Source organism: Lithobates pipiens, unplaced genomic scaffold (assembly GCF_037356315.1).
Source record: "Lithobates pipiens isolate NorthernLeopardFrog02 unplaced genomic scaffold, aLitPip1_a1.2 Scaffold_25, whole genome shotgun sequence".
Lineage (NCBI taxonomy): Eukaryota > Metazoa > Chordata > Amphibia > Anura > Ranidae > Lithobates > Lithobates pipiens.
The window spans coordinates 1,389,540-1,416,611 of NW_027507787.1; the positions used below are offsets into that span (position 1 = coordinate 1,389,540).

At 43.8% G+C, this 27,072-nt stretch overlaps 1 protein-coding gene across 4 annotated transcripts in view; it reads left to right on the forward strand.

Annotated features, from left to right (window-relative positions):
• Positions 1-27,072, forward strand: part of RASGEF1A (RasGEF domain family member 1A) — a 588,956-nt gene that overhangs the window by 528,948 nt on the left and 32,936 nt on the right. For 3 of the 4 annotated variants that reach the window (XM_077453952.1, XM_077453953.1, XM_077453951.1), the window contains one exon: positions 19,154-19,333. In XM_077453952.1, coding sequence (XP_077310078.1) covers positions 19,160-19,333 — 174 coding nt within the window. In that variant the 5' untranslated portion in view covers positions 19,154-19,159. Of the gene's footprint in view, positions 1-19,153; positions 19,334-26,117; positions 26,246-27,072 lie in introns of those variants that run through there. The other variant, XM_077453954.1, reaches the window with a different exon arrangement.

A 27,072-nucleotide genomic window follows, 5' to 3' on the forward strand; every position in this document is an offset into this window, starting at 1 on the left:
TGGAGGCAGACATGGTTCTCAGTGTAAGCAAGGCAGCAGAAAACAATGCATTATATAAAAACCCCAAACTGGGAGAAATATGGGGCTGCCATTGCTGACCTCTAATATAAATACTGATTGGCTGTCTTAGACTTCAATATATAAGCAGATTACAAAGTTCAGAGCGAAGTCCCAACTCCTGATCTATGTGGTTTCCATCTCTTCTATCAAAGGGGGCAGTTGTCATTTTATTCCTTTTTATGGTCAGCTGGAGCTGTCAGACAGCGTGTGATCGGAGAGACGCATCCGCACGGCTGTCCAATTGGGAGCAACGGCTGTGTCTGTGCCGCCACATTGTCATTGAATCTAATAATAAGGAGCCCCTGGCCTGTTTCATTGTATTGTGTTTTTATTAGTTGCTTTGGGGTTCTGCCTATGCTCCCATGACAGCCAAGCAGGGGGGATAAAAATCAATGATTTTTTGGAAAAAATCTAAAGAAAATCTGATTTTTTAAAAAATTTAAATCAGCTTTTTTTTTTTATTTTTTAAATTGATTTAAAAAAAAATATATTTTTAATTAAATTTATTTTAATAAAAGTGAGATCTGCCTGTGTTGTATGTTGGCTGTCAGCAGTGAATGCAGCAAACAGCAGAATATGTTGTTGAAAGGAGATCTAGAATAGAGTGTAAGCCTTGCTGTTCATGTTGTAGGAGAGGCTTCCCCACCATAACTGTGACTGGGGGGAGGAGGTGTATCCGTTAAAACCCCCCAGAATAACGTGGCGTTCGTCTGCGCCCCGGAAAGCGCTCGCCCACTTTGTGTTTGGCCAGTGACACGCACAGTAGCACAATGAGAACATTTGCTCACCCAGCTTACTTCCACTAATCCCACCTGGCGCCTGCAAGCTGTCAGGCTGGGAGCAGCCGCTCTGCACAGACGTCTTTGATGTGCGGTGTGGGGTGGATCGTTCTGATATCAAAACATGGAATTCCATGGTGCTGGCGAGTCTTGGAAGTGATACACTCACAGGCATCACATCTGATCTCTCTGGGCATGACTGACAGCTCACACTTCAGGATTACTACACGTGTTTGTTCTTGTTTAGTGTTTAAATGTTATACATGGCTTTTTTTTTTTTGTTACTCCTAATAATATGTTGGTAATAATATGTAAGCATCATACACTTTACAAAATAAACACTGCCTGCAGTTTCTCACTAGATAATGTGGCTGTCTGTGTCTCTTACAGGGTGGATTGGATTTAAATCACTAGAAAAAGGCTCGATTTAAATCATCATTTTTAAAGCGGAGGTCCACACTAAAGTGGAACTTCCGCTCATTGGAATCCTCCCCCCCTCCGGCGCCAAAATTGGCACCTTTCAGGGGGGTGCAGGTACCTGTACAGTACAGGTATCTGCACCCACTTCCGGCGTAGATTCTGCAGAAGGTACGCCCCTTTCCGCAGAATCTACGCCCCTTTCCGAAAGTCCCCCGCTGCCTGCTGGGAAACACACGGATCCCAGAGACAGCGGGGACCATCCTTATTGCGCAGCGCGACTCGCGCATGCGCAGTAGGGAACCGGGAAATGAAGCCGAAAGGCTCCACTTCCTGATTCCCATACCCAAGATGTCGGCGGCAGCACCCGAGAGATGATCGAGAGATCGACTTCAGGTGCCGACATCGCGGGCGCGCTGGACAGGTAAGTGTCACTATTTTAAAAGTCAGCAGCTGCAGTATTTGTAGCTGCTGGCTTTTAAAAAAAAAAAACGGCGGACTCCCGCTTTAAGGAGCAGCTGTCATCTCTGTCCCGCAGTGGCATTTTTTTCACAGCCACCAATTCGTAATATGGACTCTGCAGCGGGGTGGATTTGAATCATGATTTAAATCACTAGTAAAAAGGATTGCTTTAAATCAACTCGATTTAAATCATAATGTTTAAGACCCCTTTCACACTGGGGCGTTTTTCAAGCATTTTTTTCAGGCGCTTTAGCGTTAAAAAAAGTGACTGTAAAGCGCTTGAAAGAAGCCTCATCTGCAATCCCAATGTGAAAGCCCGAGTGCTTTCACACTGAGGTGCTGCGCTGGCTCTTTGCAGCGCTTTTGGAGCGCCCCTTCCCATTGAAATCACAGGGAAGCGCCTGCAAAGCGCTTTTAGCAGCGGCGCTTTGTGGGCGCTTTTAACCCTTTATTTGGCCACTAGCAAGGGTTAAAAGCGTCCCACTAGTGCTCGAAAAATGCTGGTAAAGCGCCGCTAGTTTAAGTTTTTTTTCGGGCGCTGACATTGTGAAAGGGCTCTTAAAGCGCTTGGGCTTTCACATTGGGATTGCAGATGAGGCTTCTTTCAGGCGCTTTACATGTGCTTTTTTTAACGCTAAAGCGCCTGAAAAACGCCCCAGTGTGAAAGGGGTCTAAAGAGCAACTGTCATCTCTGTCCCGCAGAGGCTCCTCCTCTGATTCGCTGTTGACACACCGACAGTCCCATTCACTTTAATGGGACGGTTGGTGATGCAGCAATGACACAAGGTGAGGGACGTGGCGGCAGCAGGTGAGTGGGTACCCGCTAACAGGCGCTGCCATGATGGATCTGAAATGACAGGTGCTCTTTAACCACTTAAGGACCGCCTCACGCCAATATACATCGGCAGAATGGCACGGCTGGGCACAATCACGTACAGGTACGTTACCTTTAAGTGCCCAGCTGTGGGTCGCGTGCGCGCCGCCGGCACAGAAGCCGCCACTAACACCATATCTGCTAACGGCGATAGTGCGCCAAAGGAGAGCACCAAAGCCTGCCAGAGTGAGGTAAGTTTTACACCTTATTCTCTACCCCTAAGCATTTATTGGGGGTGGGGTGGGGGGCGCTGAAAGGGTGTTGCAATTCCTGGAGTTGAGCTTTAAAAAAAGAACAGCGCTTGTGTAGAAAATTCTCAGGACTTTCAACAATTCCCTTTGATTTTGTTTAGTCAGAAGTGAGCAGCTGGAGAATATAACTGTCATTTATATCGGTGACCGGGCTGCATGTCGGCTCGTAGGGCCAGGAAGACTTTGCACTATGATGGAGCTTGCAGTGTGCTCAGCACTGGCGGTGTGAGTAATAGAAGGCTGAGGATTGCTTGTATTAAACCGTCTTACATAATCCTTCATCACTTAACAATCCAGATGAGCGTCAGGAATCTGGACGTTCCATTCCAGGCGTGTTTTACATTGAGTACTGTGGAACATATGCAGATGAACATATTCAAGTTTTATGCCTTGTACACGCGGTCCGACATTCCAACAACAAAATCCCGCAGATTTTTTTCCGACGGATTTTGTCCGAAACTTGTGTTGCATACACACGGTCGGACAAAGTTGTCGGAAAATCCGATCGTTCAGAACGAGGTGACGTTCGTTGCGTACGATGAGCCTACGTAGAGGCCAGTAGCCAATAGCTTTGGTCTCGTAATTTAATCTGAGCATGCGTGGCACTTTGTCCCTCCAAAGTCTCTACAAACGATCAGAAAAAGTCCGACTGGATTTTGTTGTCGGAAAATTTTAGATCCTGCTCTCAAACTTTTTCCGCCGAGATTTCCGATGGAAAAAAGTCCGCACACGATCGGATTTTCCGACAACATAGTCCGATCGGACCTTTTCCGTTGCCATTTCCAACGGAAATTTCATGTATTTACACTACGCTCTCTGCACCGTATTAACACTAGACTTTCATCCTAGGTACATAGTAATACAATCATCAATATGGGGACTATGGTAACCTACATGACGACATTGCTGTTTATGAAGAAATTAGACATGGGCTGGGCTTCATGCAGCTTGTTCATTCTGAGCTGTCTTTCAGTGTACTTTAGCAAAATGACGGTACCTTTTAAGTGGAAAAGTCAGCAAAATTATAATGTGATATGTGTTAAAACAGCATTTTATAAAATAAAAAAAAGCTGGCAATTGTTTATGATACATAATTGTTTATGATACATAATTGTTTATGATACATAGTGCTTTGGCAAATTAAGGGGAGGATTTACTAAAACATGGAGAATGCAGAATCTGATGCAGCTGTGCATGGCAGCCAATCAGATTCTAACTTGATTTTTCTGAATTAAACTTGAACAATAAAACCTGGAAGCTGATTGGTTTCTATGCAGAGATGCTCCAGATTTTGCACTCTCCAGTCTTAGTAAATCAGCCCCTAAATGTCATCCAGTTAGGGTTTGCAACTACATTTAATTTATAGTTGCATCCTAAAATAATTGGCACTGATATGTTTGTAGTTGATGTTAGTAGGTCGGTGGGTGGCCGGGTTGTAAAATATACTGATTTAGCTAAAGCTGTGTGTGAGTTCTTGTCATAAACATGTGTGGACACAGATATGATGGAGAAGACGTACAATCACAATGTCTGTCTGTGGGAATAACTGCCGCTTGGATTCTTGTGGTTCAGTTGGGAGTCTTCATATTTTTCTATTGCTGCTGGAATGGTTTCAAAACCAGGTTGAAAACCACATTCACACGAGGCTTTTGTCCTCTGTGACTGAAAAATCATAATAACCCAAGAAGAGAACTCGCTTCAAAGTGGACCTGTCTGGAGTCAGGGTCACAACTTGAGGGACTTTGACTAGACCAGCCTTTGTAACATGGAGGATACCTTGAAATAACTATGGCCTCTGGGAACCCCTCATAATAGTAACTACTGGTATATCTACAACTCACTGTAAATTAGGGTGGTGGTCAGTGGGAAGAATATTCTGTACATCTGTGGTCATTGGAAAATCCCTTTTTATATCAGAGGAAGAAACTGCTCATCAAGGAACCACTGGAAGTCTCAGGGGAAACCCTAGTTGAGAAAGTATGGCCTAAACCAAGGGTCTCTAAACTTTCTAAACAAAGGGCCAGTTTACTGTCCTTCAGACTTTAGGGGTGGTGGACGGTGGCCAGGCCCTGGCCTCAGCGGGAGTAAACCATGCCCCATCATTGAGAGAGGAAAAGGGCTCCATTGTTGGTATCTGTAGGAGGAATGGTGCTCCATCATTGGTTTTTGTGAGAGGGATAGTGCCCCATTGTTGGCATCCTTAGGAGAAATGATGCTCAATCATTGTTTTTTTATGAGAGAAACAGTGCCCAATTGTTGGTATCTGTAGGAGGAATGGGGCTCCATCATTGGTTTTTGTGAGAGGAATAGTGCCCCATTATTGGCATCTGTAGGATGAAAGGTGCCCAGTCATTGATATCAGTTGGACGAATGGTACTACGGGCCAGATAAAGGCAAGAAAAGGGCTGCAGTTTGAAGATCACTGGCCTAGACCAGTGTTTCTCAATCTTATTTTCAGTCAAGGCACCCTTTAAAATTCGAAGCACCCCATTCTAAAATGTAAAAAAAAATACATAACTCAGCAGCAACCACACAAGCAGGACCCCCAATGTTAGAGGTGATTTATTCATCCAAAGCACATTGGTACTGACTAGTGCTCCAATGTTTCTCTTCTCCCACAGTTTCTTTCCCTCGTGCATGTGACCCCAGTGCTGACGGAGAGGGGCAGGGGAGGGGCAAACAAGAATGTTTTGCAGGCGCCCAAGGCCCCCTTTATCAACTGATGACATTGTTTGTTGTTAGGGCACCGGTGGCTAGAAGGCTTTTAAGGTGCACAATGAAAACCTGTGGCTTTGTGTAACTAAAGGGCGGGCGTCATCCACTCACTGGCTTGTATACAATTTTAGGGCAATTGTTAGGCGTTTTGCCAAGGCACCCCTGAAGAAACCTGAAGGCACTCCAGGGTATGAGGGCACTCTGGTTGAAAAAGGCTGGCCTAGGCCATACAAAAATTGCTGCCTCGGCTCTGTGATGGTGACAATCATGTCTCCTGCCAGACTGCTATTAAATATGATTTATCCGGCAAATAATACACTGTGATGATCTCTAGGTACATACATTTTCACAGAGGACCTTTTTTGTAGTTGATATTGAATGCTTTATATATATATTTGCTCTAATACGCCTACAAGTATGAGCACTATGAAGTATAATTTAGAGCCATTTTCCTCGGGCAGAGCTCATTTTCTTGTTCTTTATGTGATGTGTATTGTTGAATAGCACAGTCTGCATTGGCCGAGCCACTTAATAGAGCAGTCTTTGTATATGACGAGCTGTACGGACATTGGTAATTGAATGGCGTGTTCTCAGCCTAACAATCACTGTAGCCAAATATGGAACGGGCACACGAGTATGGAACAGGCACACAGAGTCCTCCTGTTTTTAAAGCTCACTTTATGCGTTTTATGAAAATGACTTAATAGGTGCACACGCCCAGAGACGGGCTGTTCTGAATGGCCACCATGTCGCCGTCGCTGTCAGTGCTAAGCCTTCAATTAGAGGTTTACGAGTTGATGCGAAAAGGTGCTACTTATTGTGTCAAACCCTGTTGGGATAGTCTGCTTCTGCAGAACATTCTGTAATATGCAAGCCACATAGGTTGTAAACAAGCAGTCCAGAGGGAGGGAGATCCGAGCTTGTCTTAGAGACGTAGGATGTTCTTCAGATCCCTGAGGTGCGTCTACTCAGAAGGAACACTTGTCTGTCGTACCGCCAAGACTTGGACCAGATACGGAAAACTCTGACACACCTTGTCTGACTGCTAAATTAGCTATGATGAATCTGCAGTATTATATAACATTAGCCAACTGCTTTACTAATTTAATTAGAACTCATTTTTCACATTTATTAGCACCATAAATGTTCTTGGAAGGAAATCAGGCTGTGGCCTTCAGTCGGTAACTCTCGGTACTCTGCAATCACCCATGGAAACCAACTGATCGCCTTTTAGTGTTCTTATCTCAAATGATGATGGTTGAAGGTTATATTAAATTATAGCTATACACCAGCGCTAGGATTTACCACACAAATGAGAGCAACTGTATCCCAATACCTTGTAAGTATTAGAGCAAGGGTGTCCAAACTGTGGCCTGGGGCCCTTTGCTTGCCTTTTATCCGTCCCTTGGGGCACTATTCACCCACTGATAGGAGACATTATTCTGCCCACTGACACCAACAATGGGGAGCTATTTCGCCCACTGACACTAACAATGGGACACTCTAATACCAAAGATAGGGCACGGTTTACTCCCACTGATAATATTGCACAGTGTACCACCAAATTAAGTGAATAATTATGAACATATAGGGAACCATACTAAATATGAGAAATATATGAAATTTCTTCTGTGTAATGGTAACAATAGAGAAAACCTTTGCCACGAGTAAAAGAATATCACATTCCACTATGTACAAACCAAAGTCTCTGCCAATAAATTCACATAAGTAGGACTAGATAATCAAGCCTTAATGAGTCTTCTGAGTAACAGATGGTTCATTCAGAGATTTCACTGCTGATTCCCATGGATGAACTTCCAAAAAGTTAATGAAAAGTCCAAGAAAAAATTGGATATTCCCATACTGTATAGAATGACATCGCTTTCTGCTCCATCCCGACACGTTTTGTCATCTTGATGTTCTTAACCACTTGCCGACCGCCTAACGCCGATGTACGTCGGCAGAATGGCACGGGCAGGCATAAGCACGTACATGTACGTGATTTGCCTCCCGCGGGTCGGGGGCCCGATCGGGCCCCCGCCCGGTGCCTGCGGCGGTCGGTTTTCGTTCGGGAGCGATCCCGGACGAGGGGACGGCCATTCATTCATGGCCACCCCCTCGCGATCGCTCCCGACGAATAGAAATCCCCGGTGACATCACTTCCTCTCCTGTAATGTAAACACAGGAGAGGAAGTGATGTATTCTCTCCTCCGTGTCGGTATTTTTTGTTCCGACACGGAGGAGAGCGGATCAGTGAGTTGCACCAACACATCCCACACACAGTAGAACATGCCAGGCACACTCACACCCCCCCTTTACCCCCCGATCACCCCCCCAATTACCCCTGCCCCCCAGTCACAGTGACACCAATGTCATTTTTTTTTTTTTTTTTTTTTTTTTTGCATTGGTGTCATTTGTGACTGTAATAACTGTTAGGGCAGTTAGAGTTAGCCCCCTTTAGTTCTAATGTACCCCCCTAACCCCCCCAATAAAGGTTTAACCCCGTGATCACCCCCCGTCGCCAGTGTCACTAAGGCTGGGTTCACATTGCAGCGGTTTATGAGAACGAATGTGATTCGCACCGCACTGCAGTGCAAATCACATCCGATCTCTGTGCGATTCGAGTTCAGCCATTCGCCGCACCCGCCGCACCCGCCACACCCGCCGCACCCGCCGCAAATTCGCACGGGACCCTTTTTTTGGCCCGCAGCAGAATCGGATCGCATGGGTGTTCACACCATGCGATCCGAGTTTGCAGATCGCACTGCGATATGCGAACTGATCTGGGGGTGTCAGTAACATTTCACTGACACTCCCAGCAGTTCGCATAGGGCAGTGTGAACTGCCGCCGGGAGGCATGCGATGCGGGAACCCGCCGCGGATTCGCGGCGTTTCCGCATCGCTCCAGTGTGAACCCAGCCTAATAAGCGATCATTTTTCTGATCGCCGTATTAGTGTCCCAGGTGACGCTAGTTAGGCAGGTAGGTATTTAGGTTCGCCGCAGCTTTTTATAGCGCCAGGGACCCCCATATACTACCGCATAAAGCCCCCTGATTGCCCCCTAGTTAACCCTTTCACCAGTGATCACCATATAACTGTTACAGGTGACGCTGGTTGGTTAGTTATTTTTTTATAGTTTCAGGGCACCCGCCATTTATTACCTAATAAAGGTTTAACCCCCTGATCACCCGGCGGGTGTCATTTGTGACTAATAACTGTTAGGGCAGTTAGGGTTAGCCCCCTTTAGTTCTAAGGTACCCCCCTAACCCCCCCAATAAAGGTTTAACCCCGTGATCACCCCCCGTCGCCAGTGTCACTAAGGCTGGGTTCAGATTGCAGCGGTTTGAGAACGGATGTGATTCGCACTGCAGTGCAAATCACATCCGATCTCTGTGCGATTCGAGTTCAGCCATTCGCCGCACCCGCCACACCCGCCGCACCCGCCGCAAATTCGCACGGGACCCTTTTTTTGGCCCGCAGCAGAATCGGATCGCATGGGTGTTCACACCATGCGATCCGAGTTTGCAGATCGCACTGCGATATGCGAACTGATCTGGGGGTGTCAGTAACATTTCACTGACACTCCCAGCAGTTCGCATAGGGCAGTGTGAACTGCCGCCGGGAGGCATGCGATGCGGGAACCCGCCGCGCATTCGTGGCGTTCCCGCATCGCTCCAGTGTGAACCCAGCCTAATAAGCGATCGTTTTTCTGATCGCTGTATTAGTGTCACAGGTGACGCTAGTTAGGCAAGTAGGTATTTAGGTTCGCCGCAGCTTTTTATAGCGCCAGGGACCCCCATATACTACCGCATAAAGCCCCCTGATTGCCCCCTAGTTAACCCTTTCACCAGTGATCACCATATAACTGTTACAGGTGACGCTGGTTGGTTAGTTATTTTTTTATAGTTTCAGGGCACCCGCCATTTATTACCTAGTCTCACTAGTGTACCCCTAAATTTAGGGGTGTCTACTTTCCAAAATGGGGTCATTTGGGGGGGGTTTGTGCCATCTTGGCATTTTATGGCCTTCAAAACTGTAACGCCCTTAGAAAGCCTGAAGGCGGTGCTTGGTTTTCGGGGCCCCGTACGCGGCTAGGCTCCCAAAAAGTCCCACATATGTGGTATCCCCGTACTCAGGAGAAGCAGCAGAATTTATTTTGGGGTGTCATTTCACATATGCCCATGGCATGCGTGAGCAATATATCATTTAGTGACAACTTTGTGAAAAAAAAAAAAAAAAAAAAAAAGTTTGTAATTTTCCCGCAACTTGTGGCAAAATATAAAATATTCCATGGACTCAACATGCCTCTCAGCAAATAGCTTGGGGTGTCTACTTTCTAAAATGGGGTCATTTGTGGGGGTTTTGTGCCATCTTGGCATTTTATGGCCTTCAAAACTGTAATAGGTAGTGAGGAGTGAAGTCAAATATTTACGCCCTTAGAAAGCCTGAAGGCGGTGCTTGGTTTTCGGGGCCCCGTACGCGGCTAGGCTCCCAAAAAGTCCCACATATGTGGTATCCCCGTACTCAGGAGAAGCAGCAGAATTTATTTTGGGGTGTCATTTCACATATGCCCATGGCATGTGTGAGCAATATATCATTTAGTGACAACTTTGTGAAAAAAAAAAAAAAAAAAAAAAAGTTTGTAATTTTCCCGCAACTTGTGGCAAAATATAAAATATTCCATGAACTCAACATGCCTCTCAGCAAATAGCTTGGGGTGTCTACTTTCTAAAATGGGGTCATTTGTGGGGGTTTTGTGCCATCTTGGCATTTTATGGCCTTCAAAACTGTAATAGGTAGTGAGAAGTGAACTCAAAAATTTACGCCCTTAGAAAGCCTGAAGGCGGTGCTTGGTTTTCGGGGCCCCGTACGCGGCTAGGCTCCCAAAAAGTCCCACATATGTGGTATCCCCGTACTCAGGAGAAGCAGCAGAATTTATTTTGGGGTGTCATTTCACATACGCCCATAGCATGTGTGAGCAATATATCATTTAGTGACAACTTTGTGTAAAAAAAAAAAAAAAATTTTTTTTTTGTCATTATTCAATCGCTTGAGGCAAAAAAATAAAATATTCAATGGGCTCAACATGCCTCTTATCAATTTCCTTAGGGGGTCTACTTTCCAAAATGGGGTCATTTGGGGGGGTTTTGTACTGCCCTGCCATTTTAGCACCTCAAGAAATGAGATAGGCAGTCGTAAACTAAAAGCTGCGTAAATTCCAGAAAACGTACCTTAGTTTGTAGATGTGACAACTTTTGCGCAAACCAATAAATATACAATTATTGACTTTTTTTTTACCAAAGACATGTGGCTGAATACATTTTGGCCTAAATGTATGACTAAAATTGAGTTTATTGGATTTTTCTAATAACAAAAAGTAGAAAATATCATTTTTTTTCAAAATTTGCGGTCTTTTTACGTTTATATCGCAAAAAATAAAAATCGCAGAGGCAATCAAATACCATCAAAAGAAAGCTCTATTTGTGGGAAGAAAAGGACGCAAATTTTGTTTGGGTACAACATTGCATGACCGCGCAATTACCAGTTAAAGCAGCGCAGTGCCAAAGTGTAAAAAGACCTCTGGTCATTTACCAGCAAAATGGTCCGGTCTGAAAGTGGTTAAGAGGCGTCAAATTATATATATTTTTTTTGTTGGTTGTTTTTTTTTTTTTTATCCAATGTGAGGTGACTAGGGCTGAAACAACTAATCGATTAATCGACAACTAATCGATTATGAAATTAATCGATTACTATTTTCATAATCGAATAATCGGCCACTAACATAATGGGGGTTAAAAAAAAAATAGCCCTTTATAGTACAAAAAGAGCAAATCGCTACTGTAAATATTACTTTCACTGTCCCATAGTAAAAAATGAACCCCTTACAGTAGCGATTATTTGCTCTTTTTGTACTAATTTTAGTTTTTTAATCCCATTATGTTACTAAACATCTCAGGTCTGGGTCACACCTCTGTGTTGTTTGGTGCTTTTTTTGCAGAAACACACTACAGTTTATTTACATGGTTTCCTATGGGACACGTTCACATCCATGATTTTTTCAGCTGCTGCATATTTGGAAAAGACAAGGACTTTTTTTTTTAATGCAAAACTGTGCTATTTTGTTTTTTTGGTTCAATATACTTAAATGAAGAAGCTGCAGAAAAGCATGTAATAATGCATTTTTTGTGGCAATTTGTGTTTTTTTAATCTGCCCAACAACAAATTGGCCAAAAAAAATGTAAAAATGCAAATTGCAGCAAACTTTTTTTTTTTTTAGGTTATTAACCGATTATTCGATTAATCGAAATAATAATCGGCCAACTAATCGATTATCGATTATGTAAATAATCGTTAGTTGCAGCCCTAGAGGTGACACAAATCGGCTCTGTACAATTGATCAATTAGATAATGTGAGTTATAGACTCCTTTATATTTTGCCCCAATGGCCCATAGAGGTTCTTGCAAACTTCAAAACTATGCACTTTGGTGACTAGATGGAGCTAGAAGTGATCTTATGTCAGTTCAAGAAACATGGCTGCTTTGGGGCCTGACACTTGTGTGTTGCTCCTAGCAATCAGATTCCAAATTTCCTTCTCTAATGTGAGAGGAAGAACGTATAGACAGCACAGACTGTAATGCCCTGTACGCACGGTCAGACTTTCCGACAGAAAATGTGCGATCGGATCTTGTCGGAAAATCCGATCGTGTGTGGGTTCCATCTGACTTTTTTACGTCTGAATTTCTGACACACAAAGTGCACAAATCCAATCATTTAAATTGCGATTGTGTAGTAGCAATTCCGATGGACAAAGTGCCACAGATGCTCATAATAAATTACGAGACGAAACCTATTGGCTACTGCCCTCTTTATAGTCCTGTCGTACGCGTTCTACGTTACCGCGTTCTGAACGATCAGATTTTCCGACAACTTTGTGCGACCGTGTGTATGCAAGACAAGTTTGAGCCAAAATCCGTCTGAAAAAATCAGATGGATTTTGTCGTCGGAATGTCCGACCGTGTGTACACGGCATTAGACTTTTTTTTTACCTTTAGACATATCAGTAAGTCAAGGTGGATGGAGGAATCACTTCCCACTGAGCTACTGTGTTCTGACTGTGTTCTCACCGCTGTCAGAATACTATGATCAACGCTGCCAACTATAGCCTGCGGTGCTGATCGAGTGCCATTTATCCAGCAGGCTGATCTTTAGTTAAAGGAGTTGTAAAGAGAATAAAAAAAAAAACCTGTTATACTTACCTCCACTGTGCAGCTTGTTTTGCACAGGGTGGCCCTGAACCTGCTCTTCTGGGATCCCTCGGCGGCTGTCTCTGCTTCCTCCCGCAAGTATTTCTCACGTTCATGTGAGCTCCCTCGCATGGTCAGAAGCACTTGCGGGCACGCTCCCGTGATACAGCCGTCGGCTAAAGCCACGCACTGTATCACTCAGCCCCGGCGCGCCACGTCATTGGATGTGATTGACAGAAGCGTGAGCCAATGGCTGCGCTGCTTTCGATCCATCCTCTCCAGCCAGGCTGAGTGGCGAAGAGGATGTCGGGGGTGAGCGCGGGACTTTGGAGGGGTCCGCTAATTAAAACAGGGGGGCTGGGGGCGCCGTCACTGTCAAATGTTTTTTCACTTTAATGCATAGAATGCATTAAGATGAAAAAATGTTTACCTTTACAACGCTTACAAGAATAATATATATATATAATACATTTTAAAAAATATGGACTTTATAGGCACCACAACTACAATGTATTGGTTGGTTATCATTAAAAATAGCTTTTATTGTACAAGATTTAAAAGAAAAGAAAACAATTTGCATGAAAGCAATTACAAATCATTGCTCATGCACCGGACTATTGGTCGATCAGCTGATTGGTAGATGGGCTTCTGCACATACATGGATCGAAATTCGCTGAACCGCCCCGATTTTCCATCCATGTATGGCCGACTTTAGTCATCACTTGGCAGACGTGAGCAGAAGGTTAAAGATACATTATAAATATTAATAAATATTCTGAATCTAAAAAACATGTCAGTGATATTTTGATGTAGTATGTAATGCAGGTGAAATGAATAGAATTGGCGTGTGGTCAGACTGGGAAATATGTGGTCAGAATTTTTTTTTTTTTTTTTTTACTTTTTTCCCCGAAAACATTTTGCTTCTATTCTTTCTGATCTTTTTTTCTTTACTAAAGCAGGTGTAAATATCTTTCTGGATGCATTTTAAACCTTATTTGTCACAGGCGGGCAGAGAGAAATTGATGGAGGGGTTCTGCGGTCAATCACTTGAAATCTCCAAGCCAGCGGGCCTTTGTAGAAATGATGGGCTTTCACCGGCAAAATGAAAGTAGCTGTCTGGAAATGAAAAGGCTTCGGGGTTTATTCCAGCCCTGGGCCTAACAATTATCTCTGAAGAGCGGATAGAGCAACTGAAATGCCTTGCTGTTTATTGCTTTGGCCCTCTATTGTTGTTGTTGGGTTGCTGCTAATACATCGCATTTCATTTGTTCTCATCTCTGTATTTTGATGAAGAAATTGTGTATGAAAAAAAAAAGAGATGGCATTTTTTTTCACAGCCACCAATTCGTAATATGGACTCTGCAGAAGGGTGGATTTGATTTAAATCAAGTCGATTTAAATCACGATTTGCTAGAAAAAAGGTTTGATTTAAATAATAATTTTTAAAGAGCAATTGTCATCTCTGTGTCCTCCTCTGACCCGCTTGTTGACTCCCCGACAGTCCCATTCACTTTAATGGGATGGCTGGTGATGCGGCAGGGACACAACAAGGTGAGGGACGTGGCGGCAGCAGGTGAGTGGATGCCCGCTAACAGGCGCTGTCGTGATGGATCTGATATGACAGGTGCTCTTTAAATGTGAGGACGTATTCTTGCTGGTAGTTAGAATTTTTTATATTTGCAAATAAAATGAAGGTTTCCTATTTAGAATAATTAGCTGTCAGGTTAGTAAAACGGCGATATTAGAACTGATTCAATCATACAGTTTGTAGTGCACATAGATTTGCAAAACAATGGGATAAAGGACACACACATCTTGTCAATGTCATTGCCGGGATCTTTGTATTTAGGCATATCTCCAAACGCATGACTTAATGTATCTGTTTGTTTATCACACACGATCTGGGCAATAACCACGATCCAGTTTTCCCACTGGCTATACCGCTTGGATCTGGCTTCCATCGGTATTGAGTCCCAGTTAGTGTGTATCAGGATTGGGTGTACTCTGAGGTTGTGCTGAATTGTCTACTGTAAAAGGACCAGATTAAATCATAGATGTATACAGTGCCCTGATGAAGCGCTTTGCGAAACATGTTGGCTACTTCTGCACATGTATCTGATCTGATTTCATATACCGTATTTATCGGCGTATAACACGCACATTAATTAATTTTAAGAGGGACGTTTCAGGAAAAAACGTACATTTTAAATAAGGAACTTTGGAGAAAAATAAAGGTCAATGCCAATCTGCAGCCTCACCATTGCGATCAATGCAGCCTGATCAATGCCCATATGCAGCCTCACAAGTGCCATCAATGCAGCCTCATCAATGCCCATATGCAGCCTCACAAGAACCATCAATGCAGCCTCACCATTGCCATTAATGCAGCCACACCATTGCCATCAATACAGCCTGATCTATGCCCATCTGCAGCCTCACCATTGCCATCAATGCAGCCTGATCAATGCCCATCTGCAGCCTCAAAAGTGCCATCAATGCAGCCTGATCAATGCCCATATGCAGCCTCACAAGTGCCATCAATACAGCCTGATCAATGCCCATATGAAGCCTCACAAGTGCCATCAATGCAGCCTCACCATTGCCATTAATGCAGCCACACCATTGCCATCAATACAGCCTGATCTATGCCCATCTGCAGCCTCACAAGTGCCATCAATGCAGCCTGATCAATGCCCATCTGCAGCCTCACAAGTGCCATCAATACAGCCTGATCAATGCCCATCTGCAGCCTCACAAGTGCCATCAATGCAGCCTGATCAATGCCCATATGCAGCCTCACAAGTGCCATCAATGCAGCCTGATCAATGCCCATATGCAGCCTCACAAGTGCCATCAATGCAGCCTGATCAATGCCCATCTGCAGCCTCACAAGTGCCATCAATACAGCCTGATCAATGCCCATCTGCAGCCTCACAAGTGCCATCAATACAGCCTGATCAATGCCCATCTGCAGCCTCACAAGTGCCATCAATGCAGCCTCACCATTGCCATCAATGCAGGTACAGTGAGGGGGCGAGACGAGCACCGACAGATTACATACAGTGAGAACCTTCTATGATAGACAGAACACGAATCCAATGGCTCCCCAGGAGACGGGACTTCCTTTTACAGAAGCCGCCAATTAAACAGGAGATTCTCACTGTATGTAATCTGACGGCGCTCCCCCCTCCCCCCGGCCTGAACCCTCCGAGGCAGCTAAAATTGTAGTATTGTTGTATAACACGCACACGCTATTTGTACCCAATTTTCATGGTGAAAAAGTGAGCGTTATACACCAATAAATACAGTACCTACAATTTACGGCCCAAACTATGTATTTTGGCTGCTTCTCGTTTTTACTTTATTTTTGATACTATTTAATAAATGTATACCTTTTTAATAAATTGTTGTCTTTGGTGCTCACCTCTATAACAGACATATTATCTCCATAAAAATCCCATTCATTTGGAAAGAGCTCTATCTCTTTCCTTCTCCATTATTTTAATTATTCCTGAATGTTGTCTTATCTCATAGTTACTGTGACATTGTGTGAATGCATCAATGCAATGCGTGTTATCTCAGCTTGCAGAGAGAGCTTGGATTCATTGAATGAGTTTACCAAAAATGTAAATATTGCAGAATATACAGCCTCATGCTACATAACTAAACTCCATTTCATGCTGAATAAACGAAATTATTAATATATCTTAAATAGAAAACTATCTGTACATACATTTTTAGCATTTTATTAAAATTAATTTGATAAAAATCAAGAAAATATGATTTTATTCCTTTTTTTTTTTTTTTTTTAATGGTTGATTTTTATCCACATCTGTTGGTATGGCTGAGATGGATGGCAGGCCGGCTCCTTTCAGCAGTAGCTCTTCATGTGCCATGATCTGGTCTGGGGCTTTGTGTCTTGTCTCATGCAGATAATAGAATATACTTGTTGTTGTCTTTCCTCTCCGATATTGGATCTCCCGTGATGTTTACTCAGTTCTCATTCTAAAGACAGGTGCAGGTTGAAGACAAAAACTCCAGCCTGTGTTTTTGGTCTGTAAATAGCAACACGCCATGGTGCCCACAACACCTCTACACTCCTGACCTTGGACTTCGAAAAGCTGTTTATTTACTGTAACCGGACCGCATTCCATTCTCTGAACAAGGCTGAATGCAAGCTTTTGGGTGTAAAGACTGGAATGCTAGTCTATGGCGTATGTCGGACTCAATCGGGATTTTTGCCTATTATCATAGAGCAAGTAAAAAGGTTGTCTGTAAGAGCCGGGTGATGGTGCTCTGGGTGGAGGAATGTGGGAGGACAAGGTGTTCTCAGACAGCATTTTGTGTAATGCCCAAAGGAATTTATAACATGGGACAAGAAAATCAGCTGTTAGGGACATTCCGTTCCACAAAGTCTGAACTTGGTGGCATATTTTTAAACCAGTTATGGAATTATATTCTGCTGCTAAGCTCTTAGTAGGAAAGACTGACCAGACAGGCCACTACAGATCTTTTATACCAAGGAGGACGGCAAGAGGTAATATACAAACACTTACCAGGATGCTTTTACCAGCTGTTGCCTGCTGCCTCAACAGGGATAGGGAGAGTGGATTGCGCATGCGTGGGTTAGGGTTATGGTTAGGGCTAGAGTTAGAGCTCTTGCTCCTGTGATGATTGGGGCAAGGGGCAAGCACTCTACAAATGGTGCGTTCTAATTTCTAGGCAGAACAGGGCTGATTGCTTGCAGTGGGAGATTTTTTGGCCATGCTTCGGAGTTCCGTGTATGAGCTACAGGTATGGCATCTAAGGCTGACAATGCATGGACAAAAAAAAATAAAAAATGACCAGCTCACTTACCAGCCAGCCTGCAACAAACCAAATGAACCCTGTTTAACAGTTCATGTTAAAACAAGGCGTTTAGTTTGTACACAAATGCAAGTATATGCGTACGCTGCAAAGGCCATGTCACGGTACTGCAGTCCTAAATTTTGAGAGTCTCCAAAGTTGAAGTGCATACACATATATATATATATATATATATATATATATATATATATATATATATATATATATATATATATTTTTTTTTTTTTAGATATTTTTTTATTATATTATTATTATATTATACACTATTTATATATCGCCAACAGTTTACGCAGAGATTTACAATGTATGGGGGGGACAACACAATTACAGTACAATACAAAAGGTACAGGAGGGCCCTGCTCATAGAGCTTACATTCTAAAAGGAGGGGGTGGTGGTACAAAAGGTAATAGCTGCAGAGAATGATTTTATTATATATATATATATATATATATATATATATATATATATATATACACACATATATATATATATATATATATATATATATATATATATATAATGAATGGAGATTAAAGGGTTTTAAAGGTTCGTTTTTTATTTTCTAAATAGGTTCCTTTAAGCTAGTGCATTGTTGGTTCACTTACCTTTTCCTTTGATTTCCCTTCTAAATGTTTTTCTTCTTTGTTTTCTTTGTCTGAATTTCTCACTTCCTGTTCCTCCTCAGTAAGCTGTTTTGGCTGACTAAACATCGCTCGGATGATGGTGTGAAGTTTACTGAGGAGAAACAGGAAGTGAGAAATTCAGACAAAGAAAAAAAAATATTAGAAGGGAAATCAAAGGTAAAGTGAACCAACAATGCACTAGCTTAAAGGAACCTATTTAGAAAATAAAAAACAAAGCTTTACAACCCCTTTAAGGGCAGGTATGCCTGGAGGGAGCCCACCCCTCCTTAAAGGTATAGGGATGCACTGGACTGTTGTAATGTTGGCCATACATGTTTTTTGTTTGTTTTTCGATGATCATAAAAAACAAAACTGATTCTTTCATCCACAGTGAGGTGGAGGTGGATGGAGAAATCCTGCCTGTGATTCCTCCACTGTCAGAATACACTGATCAGCCGCTGCAGCCGATTGGCTGCAAAGCACTGATCGACAACAAGTTTTCCAACATTGCCAGTTGACAGAAGTCGATTTTTAGATCAAATTCTGTGAAGCAGAGACAGCCAAAGATGGATCCAAAGTCATCTGGTCTCTTCTGAACCGGCCAAGTTTTCATCCATATATGACCAGCTTCAACTTACCAAAGGTTTTCTAAGCTGCCCAGCATTTTTGAACTTATTGGGGTCCTCCCGCCTTCATAGTCAATGTTATTCAAAAGATGAACTTAGCCTTTTTGCAAAGCCAATTTGTTGAATCTGTAGGATGATATGAGTTTAGGTCTGCTCAGTGTCAGGCGTAGGAGGTAAAGCCATGTATTTGACTGATGGTTCCATTCATCGCACTTCTCTTTTTCTGTTTTCCAGGAAAGTATGCCACAGACACCAATATTTCCCAGCATGCTTGGCTCTGCCTGTAGTGGACAGGTGCAGCCAGAGATGGGCGAGCAGTCTGGAGATCCTGTTTACCAAGATGGCTGTTTGGTGTCTGGGTCCTTGGAAGCCTTAATTGAACGCTTGGTTCCCACAGTGGATTACTATCCCGATGTAAGTAGTAATTTGCAGAATTCTTATGCATTGACGCTATAGTCATTTCTATATTATAATGATTTATAAGTTGCAAGACATGCAGGACTGTTACATTTTAAATAAATGTTTATTTTCAAGTAAACGTTGGAAAAAGTGGATGCGTGGCCAGGAAGATCAAAATAGATTCTCTGGTTCAGGTTCAGCCTTCAATAGTTAAAATATACTTCATTAGCTTCAGGGCTATGATCATTGGTTTGACATAGTTGCCGAAGCCATAGTGAACAAAAACAAAGGGCATTGTCAACGTGATTCTATCTGGTGGCTACAAAACTTTTAAAGAACAGCTTTTTAGAGCCCCAAGCTCTTTGTTTGTCCTTTTATCAGCTCTGGATGATGCTAGAACTTGATTGGTTCTTCTGGGCATTTTTTTTGTTCCATTGTGATTTTCTTAGTTCGTAATTCAATTATTAGTGGGGCCTGGTGGAATGGGTTACCCTCGGATTTCTTATATTTCTTGGGGCAAGATAATCACACACACGATTTATGGTGAGAATTGTTACTTTTGACTTATAATACATAGTGGAGAACTTGGAGAAGGACTCCACTCTCCAGTTTTAGTAAATCCTCCCTTATGTGTCTACATTAAAGTCTCACTGTTGCATTACTAGACATCCAAGGGCACCTATTCTCTTTAAAGTGGTTAAAAACACAAACTTTTTTTTTCTACTTTAATGTATTCTCTGCATTAAGGAAAATGATCTTCCAATACCTGTTCCTCCCACCCCACCACTAAACACTTACCTTGGTCCTGTCTTGATCCAGCACAGGTTCCAGCAGCACTCTCCTCTCTTTTTGCTTTCACAGGACACAGAGAGCAGTGGGAACCATTAGTTCCTGTTGCTGTCAATCAGATCCTGGAAAGGAAGGAGCAGGAGCATTGCCCAGCCATGCTGTATGTGTCTTTAGATGCACACAGCCCGGCTTGGGAGCATGCCTGCACGGGTGCCCCCTCAGCACACAGCTCGCTGAGGGGGCACCTTACAGGGAAGGAGGAGTGCACAATGCCAGCAGGGGACTTCAGAATAGGAGGTAAGAGACCTCTCTGCACAGAGCACGTAAGTATAACTTTCTTATTTTAATAAAAAATTAGCCTTACAATCATTTTAACTCTATCTTTTCTTTTTACAAAATTTAAAAAAAAGGTGCTTGCACTGTAATACTCACCTCCCTCACAAACTCAGTGGTGATCTAGCATCAGGTTGAATGACACCCAGTGTCATCAAACAAGCTCAGGTTGTCATAGACACGCCCCCCCCCCCCCCCTTTGGAAGGTGAATCATCTCTCCAGCCTGAGCTCAAAGAACTACAGGACAGAACTTTAACATGTTAGTTCTGCACTGTCCAGGAGTAGGGATCCCCTTAGGAGAGGAGGAAAGATACATGAAGTCACCAGATTGGACTGCAGTATTAAAGTTATATACAGTCGGGGAGAGAGGGGGCTTAGAAATGATGGAGTTTGGGTTTAAGCTGCTTTGGCCAGTCAGGAGTGTATGTTTTTGAGGAAATATTTTAGCTAGCTCCTAGAGCTGCACGATTAATGGTCAAGAATCGTTATCGCGATTCTTTCCCGTTGCGATCTTGATCAAATTGTTTCAGGATTCTTGCTATGCAAAGAATTCTCTCTGCTCTTCTGAAGCCACAGCCCTCAAAAGAAAGGAAGAAATAAATCTGGGCAGTCTACCAAGAAGCGCAACATTCTTTATCAGTTGAAATAAGTCTAAACATTGTAACAATTTGTCAATGGAATAGACTTTGTGTGTAAGTGAGGAAAGTTTAACCACTTAAACACTAAAGTTTAACCACTTATTCACACAGGGGCAACACAACTTCCAGCGAGACTTTGGGAGGCAACTTGGACACGACTTGAGTATGAATCACAGCACGACTTGGAGCAACTTACAAGGCAACTTTAAGTTGCCTCCAGGACAGGGGACTTGGTCAGTGGCCAATCACATAATAATCGGCTCTGTGGGAGGGAGGGGGTTTGCCTAGAAAACTATTTTTACTTCCTGGAAAGTTGCTTCAGTTAAGACAGGGGATCCGACTTGGAGGCAACTTCCATTGAAATCAATGGGTACAAGTTGCCTAGAAGTCGGATTGAAGTAGTACAGGAACCTTTTATGAAGTCGGAGCGTTTTCAGTAGTGTACATTAAGACGGATCCATTCACTTACATTGATTTTATCATGTAGCGCGACTTGAGGCAACTTGAGGCGACTTCAAGTCAGATAAAAAGTTGCTCCTGTGTGAATGGGCTCTAAGGGCCGGTTCACACTGCAGGCGCGGCGAGGCGTCTCCGACTTGCCTCGCCGCGACCTGCGGCGAGCTCAGCGGCGACTTGCAGAGGACTTCTGTATAGAAGTCAATGCAAGTCGCCCCCGAAGTCGCCCAGAAGTAGTACAGGAACCTTTTTTCTGAGTCGGAGCGACTCGAGTCGCTCCTCTCAGAACGGTTCCATTGTACAGAACGGGGGCGACTTGCGGGAGCGAGGCGAGGCGAGTCGTGTCGCCTCGCATCGCCCGCTGTGTGAACCGGCCCTAAACCTTTTTCTGACATTTGTTGGTTTCAAGTTAAAGTGGTGTTGCCACCAAAAAAAAAAAAAATTGCTTAAAATTCATAAAAAAAAAAAAAAATTTGAAAAAAAATGTTTTACTCACCTCTAAATGTCTGTTGCTAGGGGGTCCCTCGTAGTCTGCCTTCTTCAATGCCCGGGCTGGTGACATCACTTCCCCTCGCACCGCACATTCATCTGGGACCTGTCACGTGTCCCAGATGACTGTGCGGCGTATCACGGCGCCGCTCGCACATGCGCAGTGGGTGCCCGGCTGTGAAGCCACAGCCGGGTGCCCACAGTAAGAATGCGAACGGAGCGGGGAACGAGGGGGGGGGGGCTTCATTCCCCCGCATCGCTGGACCCTGCAGTATTTGTAGCTGCTGACTTTTAATTTTTTTTTTTAGGGGGCACCCCACTTTAAAATCATTAGAACCCCCAAACATTATAAATATATATTTTTTAGTAGAGACCCTAGGGAATAAAATGGTGGTTGTTGCAATATTTTATGTCACACCGTATTTGCACAGCGGTCTTTCAAATGCAATTTTTTTGGAAAGAATTACTTTAATAAATAAAAAAATAAAAAACTAGTAAAGCCAGCCTAATTTTTTTTTTTTTGTATAATATGAAAGATTTTACGTCGCGAGAATCGTGATCTTTTTATTCTTAGCAAAAAAAAATTGTGATTTGCCAGAATCGGGCAGCTCTGCTAGCTCCCTTGCAGGGGGTCCAGGTTCGCCTTACCTACTACATGCTTGCTCCACATCACCGACTCACTAAGTAATGAAGCAAGGCTGGGAATGACAGCCTCAGAGTGCGCACAACAAATTAGAAATGTCAGAGCTGATATTTGTATTCTGACAGCTTTCCTGTACACCACATCCTAATGAAGCCTTGTTTATTTCTTGTTTTTCTACTCTACCAAAAACATTCTCTGTGCCTTTCATTAGTTATCGCAGAGATGCCAAAGGTTAAAGAAGCTTTGCTCCAAACACAAGTACATTCTACCCACATTCTGTAATAGGCCTGTTCCAGATTTTTCTTTTTTTGTATGGCGTGTGATTGATTATGTTGCTAGGAAACCGCTCTAAGCAGTTAAGCTTTTTCCCATGTACTGCCGTGACTGAACCTCATATGGTGTTTGCTGTATGTTGTAACAGCTACAAAGTGCAACATGCATTAGCCGTGAAATGTAATTGCTGGTTTAAACTGAGCAACCATTAAATATGTTAGATGGAGGTGAAATTGGAAAGGAGAAAGACTAAAGTGATACGATTATTACTTCTTCATAGTACATCTGCCATGCAAGCCCTTCACAGACTGCCTGGGCAGTGGAAATGTGACCATCCACTAAGAACAATATGCAGGGCAATACATTAACCAATCATTAATGCTCTTTCATTGTTCTCACAGCTGGTATCTAATGAAAAGGTAAATCAGATTGGCTGCTGTGGGTTCGTTTCACAGCTCTTACTGTGAAAAAGCCTTTCCACATGTGGAGGTTAAATCTCTTTTCCTGCAAACATAAAAAGTGCCCCCTTGTCTTCTGTAATGAAGTCAGTCACAAGCAGCTGAAGGAAAGGTGAAGGATAAGGAAGTATATGACAACGCAAATATTTTCTTTACAGTGAAAGTTTACTCTAAAGGTACTTGATGAACATAAAACACCAAACAACACTGTACCTTGATGAATGCATAGTACCTTCTGTCTGTGCTCTGCTTGTCCAGCAAACAGCACTGGAAACTGCCAGCCATTTACCAGCAACACCATACAACTCATGGGGGGTGACTTAGTAAAGGCAAATAGAATGTGCACTTTGCAAACTGCAATTGTACTCTGCAGGAGCAGTCTCTACAGAGCTCAGTAAATGAGCAGAAGCTTTGCTGACTTCCATCATCCAATCATGTGCAACAGGGGCATCAGGACGGGGGGGCTGGAGCCCCCGAAAGGGTCCCCGAAAAGCCCAGAGTCTCAGGAAGGCACCGTCCAATTGTTAGCCCCAAGCGCCGCCGCCGAACGGGGACCGATCTGATCCTCCGAGTGTGGCTGAGTGACATAGCAGGTCCCGTCTCCTTAAGCTATGATGGACGTCCCACTGGTCCAGTGCCGGGACTGCGGGACGTGTGACGTCCATCATAGGTGCTGAAGGCTCCAGAAGGCGGGAATTACAATGCCGCCGCACCACATCACTGAGATCCCTGCTCCCCGCTCGGTGCTCGGAAAGATCAGGGCAGCGGAGGAACGATCGGGCGAGATCTGCCAGTGACTGCATCAATGATTGTAGAGGAGGGGATGAGGATAACCAGAAGAGGAGCCCGCTGGGGTGTGTTGATGACCTGAGCTGTGCTGGGGGTGGATGGCAGAGTAAAGAGCTCCGGATCTCAGTGTGTCCGATCATGGGCACCGGACTGTGCAGCAGGAGGCAGAAGAGTCTTCTCCATACTGCCTTGTGCCTGCTGGCCGTGCTGGGACTGGGCAGTGGGCTCTACTTTGTATAACTATGTGCCGGACAAAGCCCTGAGCTCCAAGGTCAAGGTGATGAAATTCACCTCCGCTGCCTGCTGTGACACAGGATGGGCGCGCTGCACACCGCACACTACAGCTGAGGCTGAACTGAACTGCAGGACATCTGGACACATGAAGTCTGTCTCCTGGTCAGGTAGGTGAGGGCAGTGTATGTATGTTAGGTAGGTGTATGTATGTCAGGTAGGTCAGTGTATGTTAGGTAAGTGTATGTATGTCAGGTAGGTCAGTGTATGTTAGGTAGGTGTATGTATGTCAGGTAGGTCAGTTTATGTCAGGTAGGCGTATATATGACAGGTAGGTCAGTGTATGTTAGGTAAGTGTATGTATGTCAAGTAGGTGTACATATGACCGGTAGATCAGCGTATGTATGTCAGGTAGGTGAGGTCAGTGTATGTAGGTCAGGTAGGTGAAGTCAGTGTATGCATGTCAGGTAGGTCAGTGCAATGGTCAGTGTGTCAGGTAGCTGAGATTAGTGATCAAAATTGATTGATGGGCACTGGTAAGCCCCAGGCAACAACCAGCAAGTGAGCTTAGCCCCCGCCACACAACCCATCCAAAAAACTCTGTGGCACGACCACCTTGGACCCAAGCTATTCCCCCGCCAGTATCGGACTTTGGGCTGAAGCCCTTGGTCTTTTTTCCACCTAGCAACGCCCCTGACGTGCAAGAAAAAGTGCATTTTTAAAAAATTGTCCTTGCATGTGACTTTGCAAAGTGAAGCTTTACCTCATTAACTAATCTGTGGAGCAACTGCACTTGCAGAGAGCACAGTCTTTTTACCATTAGTAAATCAACCCCTTAGAGTCACTCAGCCCCTCCTGTGTTATCTACGACTTTTACAGCATCAGGGCACAGAGGAAACATTTCCCAGTAAGGCTGTGCAATCTCAAGATGTACATAGCATGGGATTGCCGGGTGTTGCCGGTAAATAACGGGCTGTTTCCAATGCCAATTGCTGTATAACTAGAGCACAGGCAGAAGTCATATATGGCACTAAACATTTATCAAGGTACACGTTATATGGCTGTTTAATGTTCATAGAGTAATAGGATGAATTTCAACTATTAGGCTTCATGCACATGGGGGCATATAATGCATTTTGGGGTATTTTCCTGTCTGGGTGTCACCGGTGCTGTGTACATCCACCCATAGCAAACAATGGCTGTATACTGTTATACTGCCGTATATGCATAAACACATGCATGCGTATTGACGTATGATCCTGGATGCAAGCTGTCTACATATGTGCGTGTTTACACAAGTACCAGCCTGCATGGAGCCATTGATTGCTATGGGCAGCTATAGGCAGCACCTGTGGCTCCCGGGTAAGTAAATTGCCCACATTTTAAATTGTATGACCCCCCCGGTTGCTGTGTGTATGAGGCCTAGGATTTGAGAGGAAAACGCACTTACTGATGTACATTCAACTCCCTTTACTGTATTTTGCAAACATCAAATGCTATTTAGTGACCTTGGAAGTAGCTAAGCAACACTGCTGCATTAATTAGCCATATAAATAACGCAAGAGTAAAGATTCCCTGCATTGTGAGAGAGAAAGCTGTTATTAAAATGAAAACATCAGGCAGCTCTTAGTCAGAAAGCCCATTCAAGTCACTTGGGAGCGAGTACAGCCAGGGTTTGTCACGCTGACTGTGGGAAAAAGCATTTTTAAGCAAACAAACTGGAAGCAAACATGAAATGCGACGGAGAGCCAAGACAAATTCAGACAGGAGTGTAGCAGACAGTGTTAGTCCTCGGCAGCCCAGCTCCCGTCCCCCAACACATGGATGGTAAGTGGTCTCCGAGGGTAACATATAGGTGTGATGGAATGTGCCATTAATTCTTTATTTTTTGTCTTATCAGAGCTTAGACATCATAGGAGAGACTCACAGCGCTGTCTTAAATTATAGGCCATTGAGACTGGCAGCCTGGGAACTCTTATTGGAGCTTCCAGAGCCATTCAGCTTAAAGAACGTCAGTCTAATTTAAGGTGCATATTCCAATCAAGGCTGAAAATGAACGTGGTTGTAACCCTTACCTATACACAGTGACGGGACTGGTCTCAGGTGATACAAATCCCCCTATATAAGTTGTGTACTGGGCATCCTTGTATAAGGATTTTTACACAGAATCACTAATCAGGGGTGGGAAGCTGCAGTTACACACTGTACAATTGCTCTGAGAGCTGATTGGAGGGTTGGGAAGCTGCAGTTACACACTGTACAAGTGCTCTGAGAGCTGATTGGAGGGTTGGGAAGTTGCAGTTACATACTGTACAAGTGCTCTGAGAGCTGATTGGAGGGTTGGGAAGCTGCAGTTACACACTGTACAAGTGCTCTGAGAGCTGATTGGAGGGTTGGGAAGTTGCAGTTACATACTGTACAAGTGCTCTGAGAGCTGATTGGAGGGTTGGGAAGCTGCAGTTACATACTGTACAAGTGCTCTGAGAGCTGATTGGAGGGTTGGGAAGCTGCAGTTACACACTGTACAATTGCTCTGATAGCTGATTGGAGGGTTGGGAAGCTGCAGTTACACACTGTACAAGTGCTCTGAGAGCTGATTGGAGGGTTGGGAAGTTGCAGTTACATACTGTACAAGTGCTCTGAGAGCTGATTGG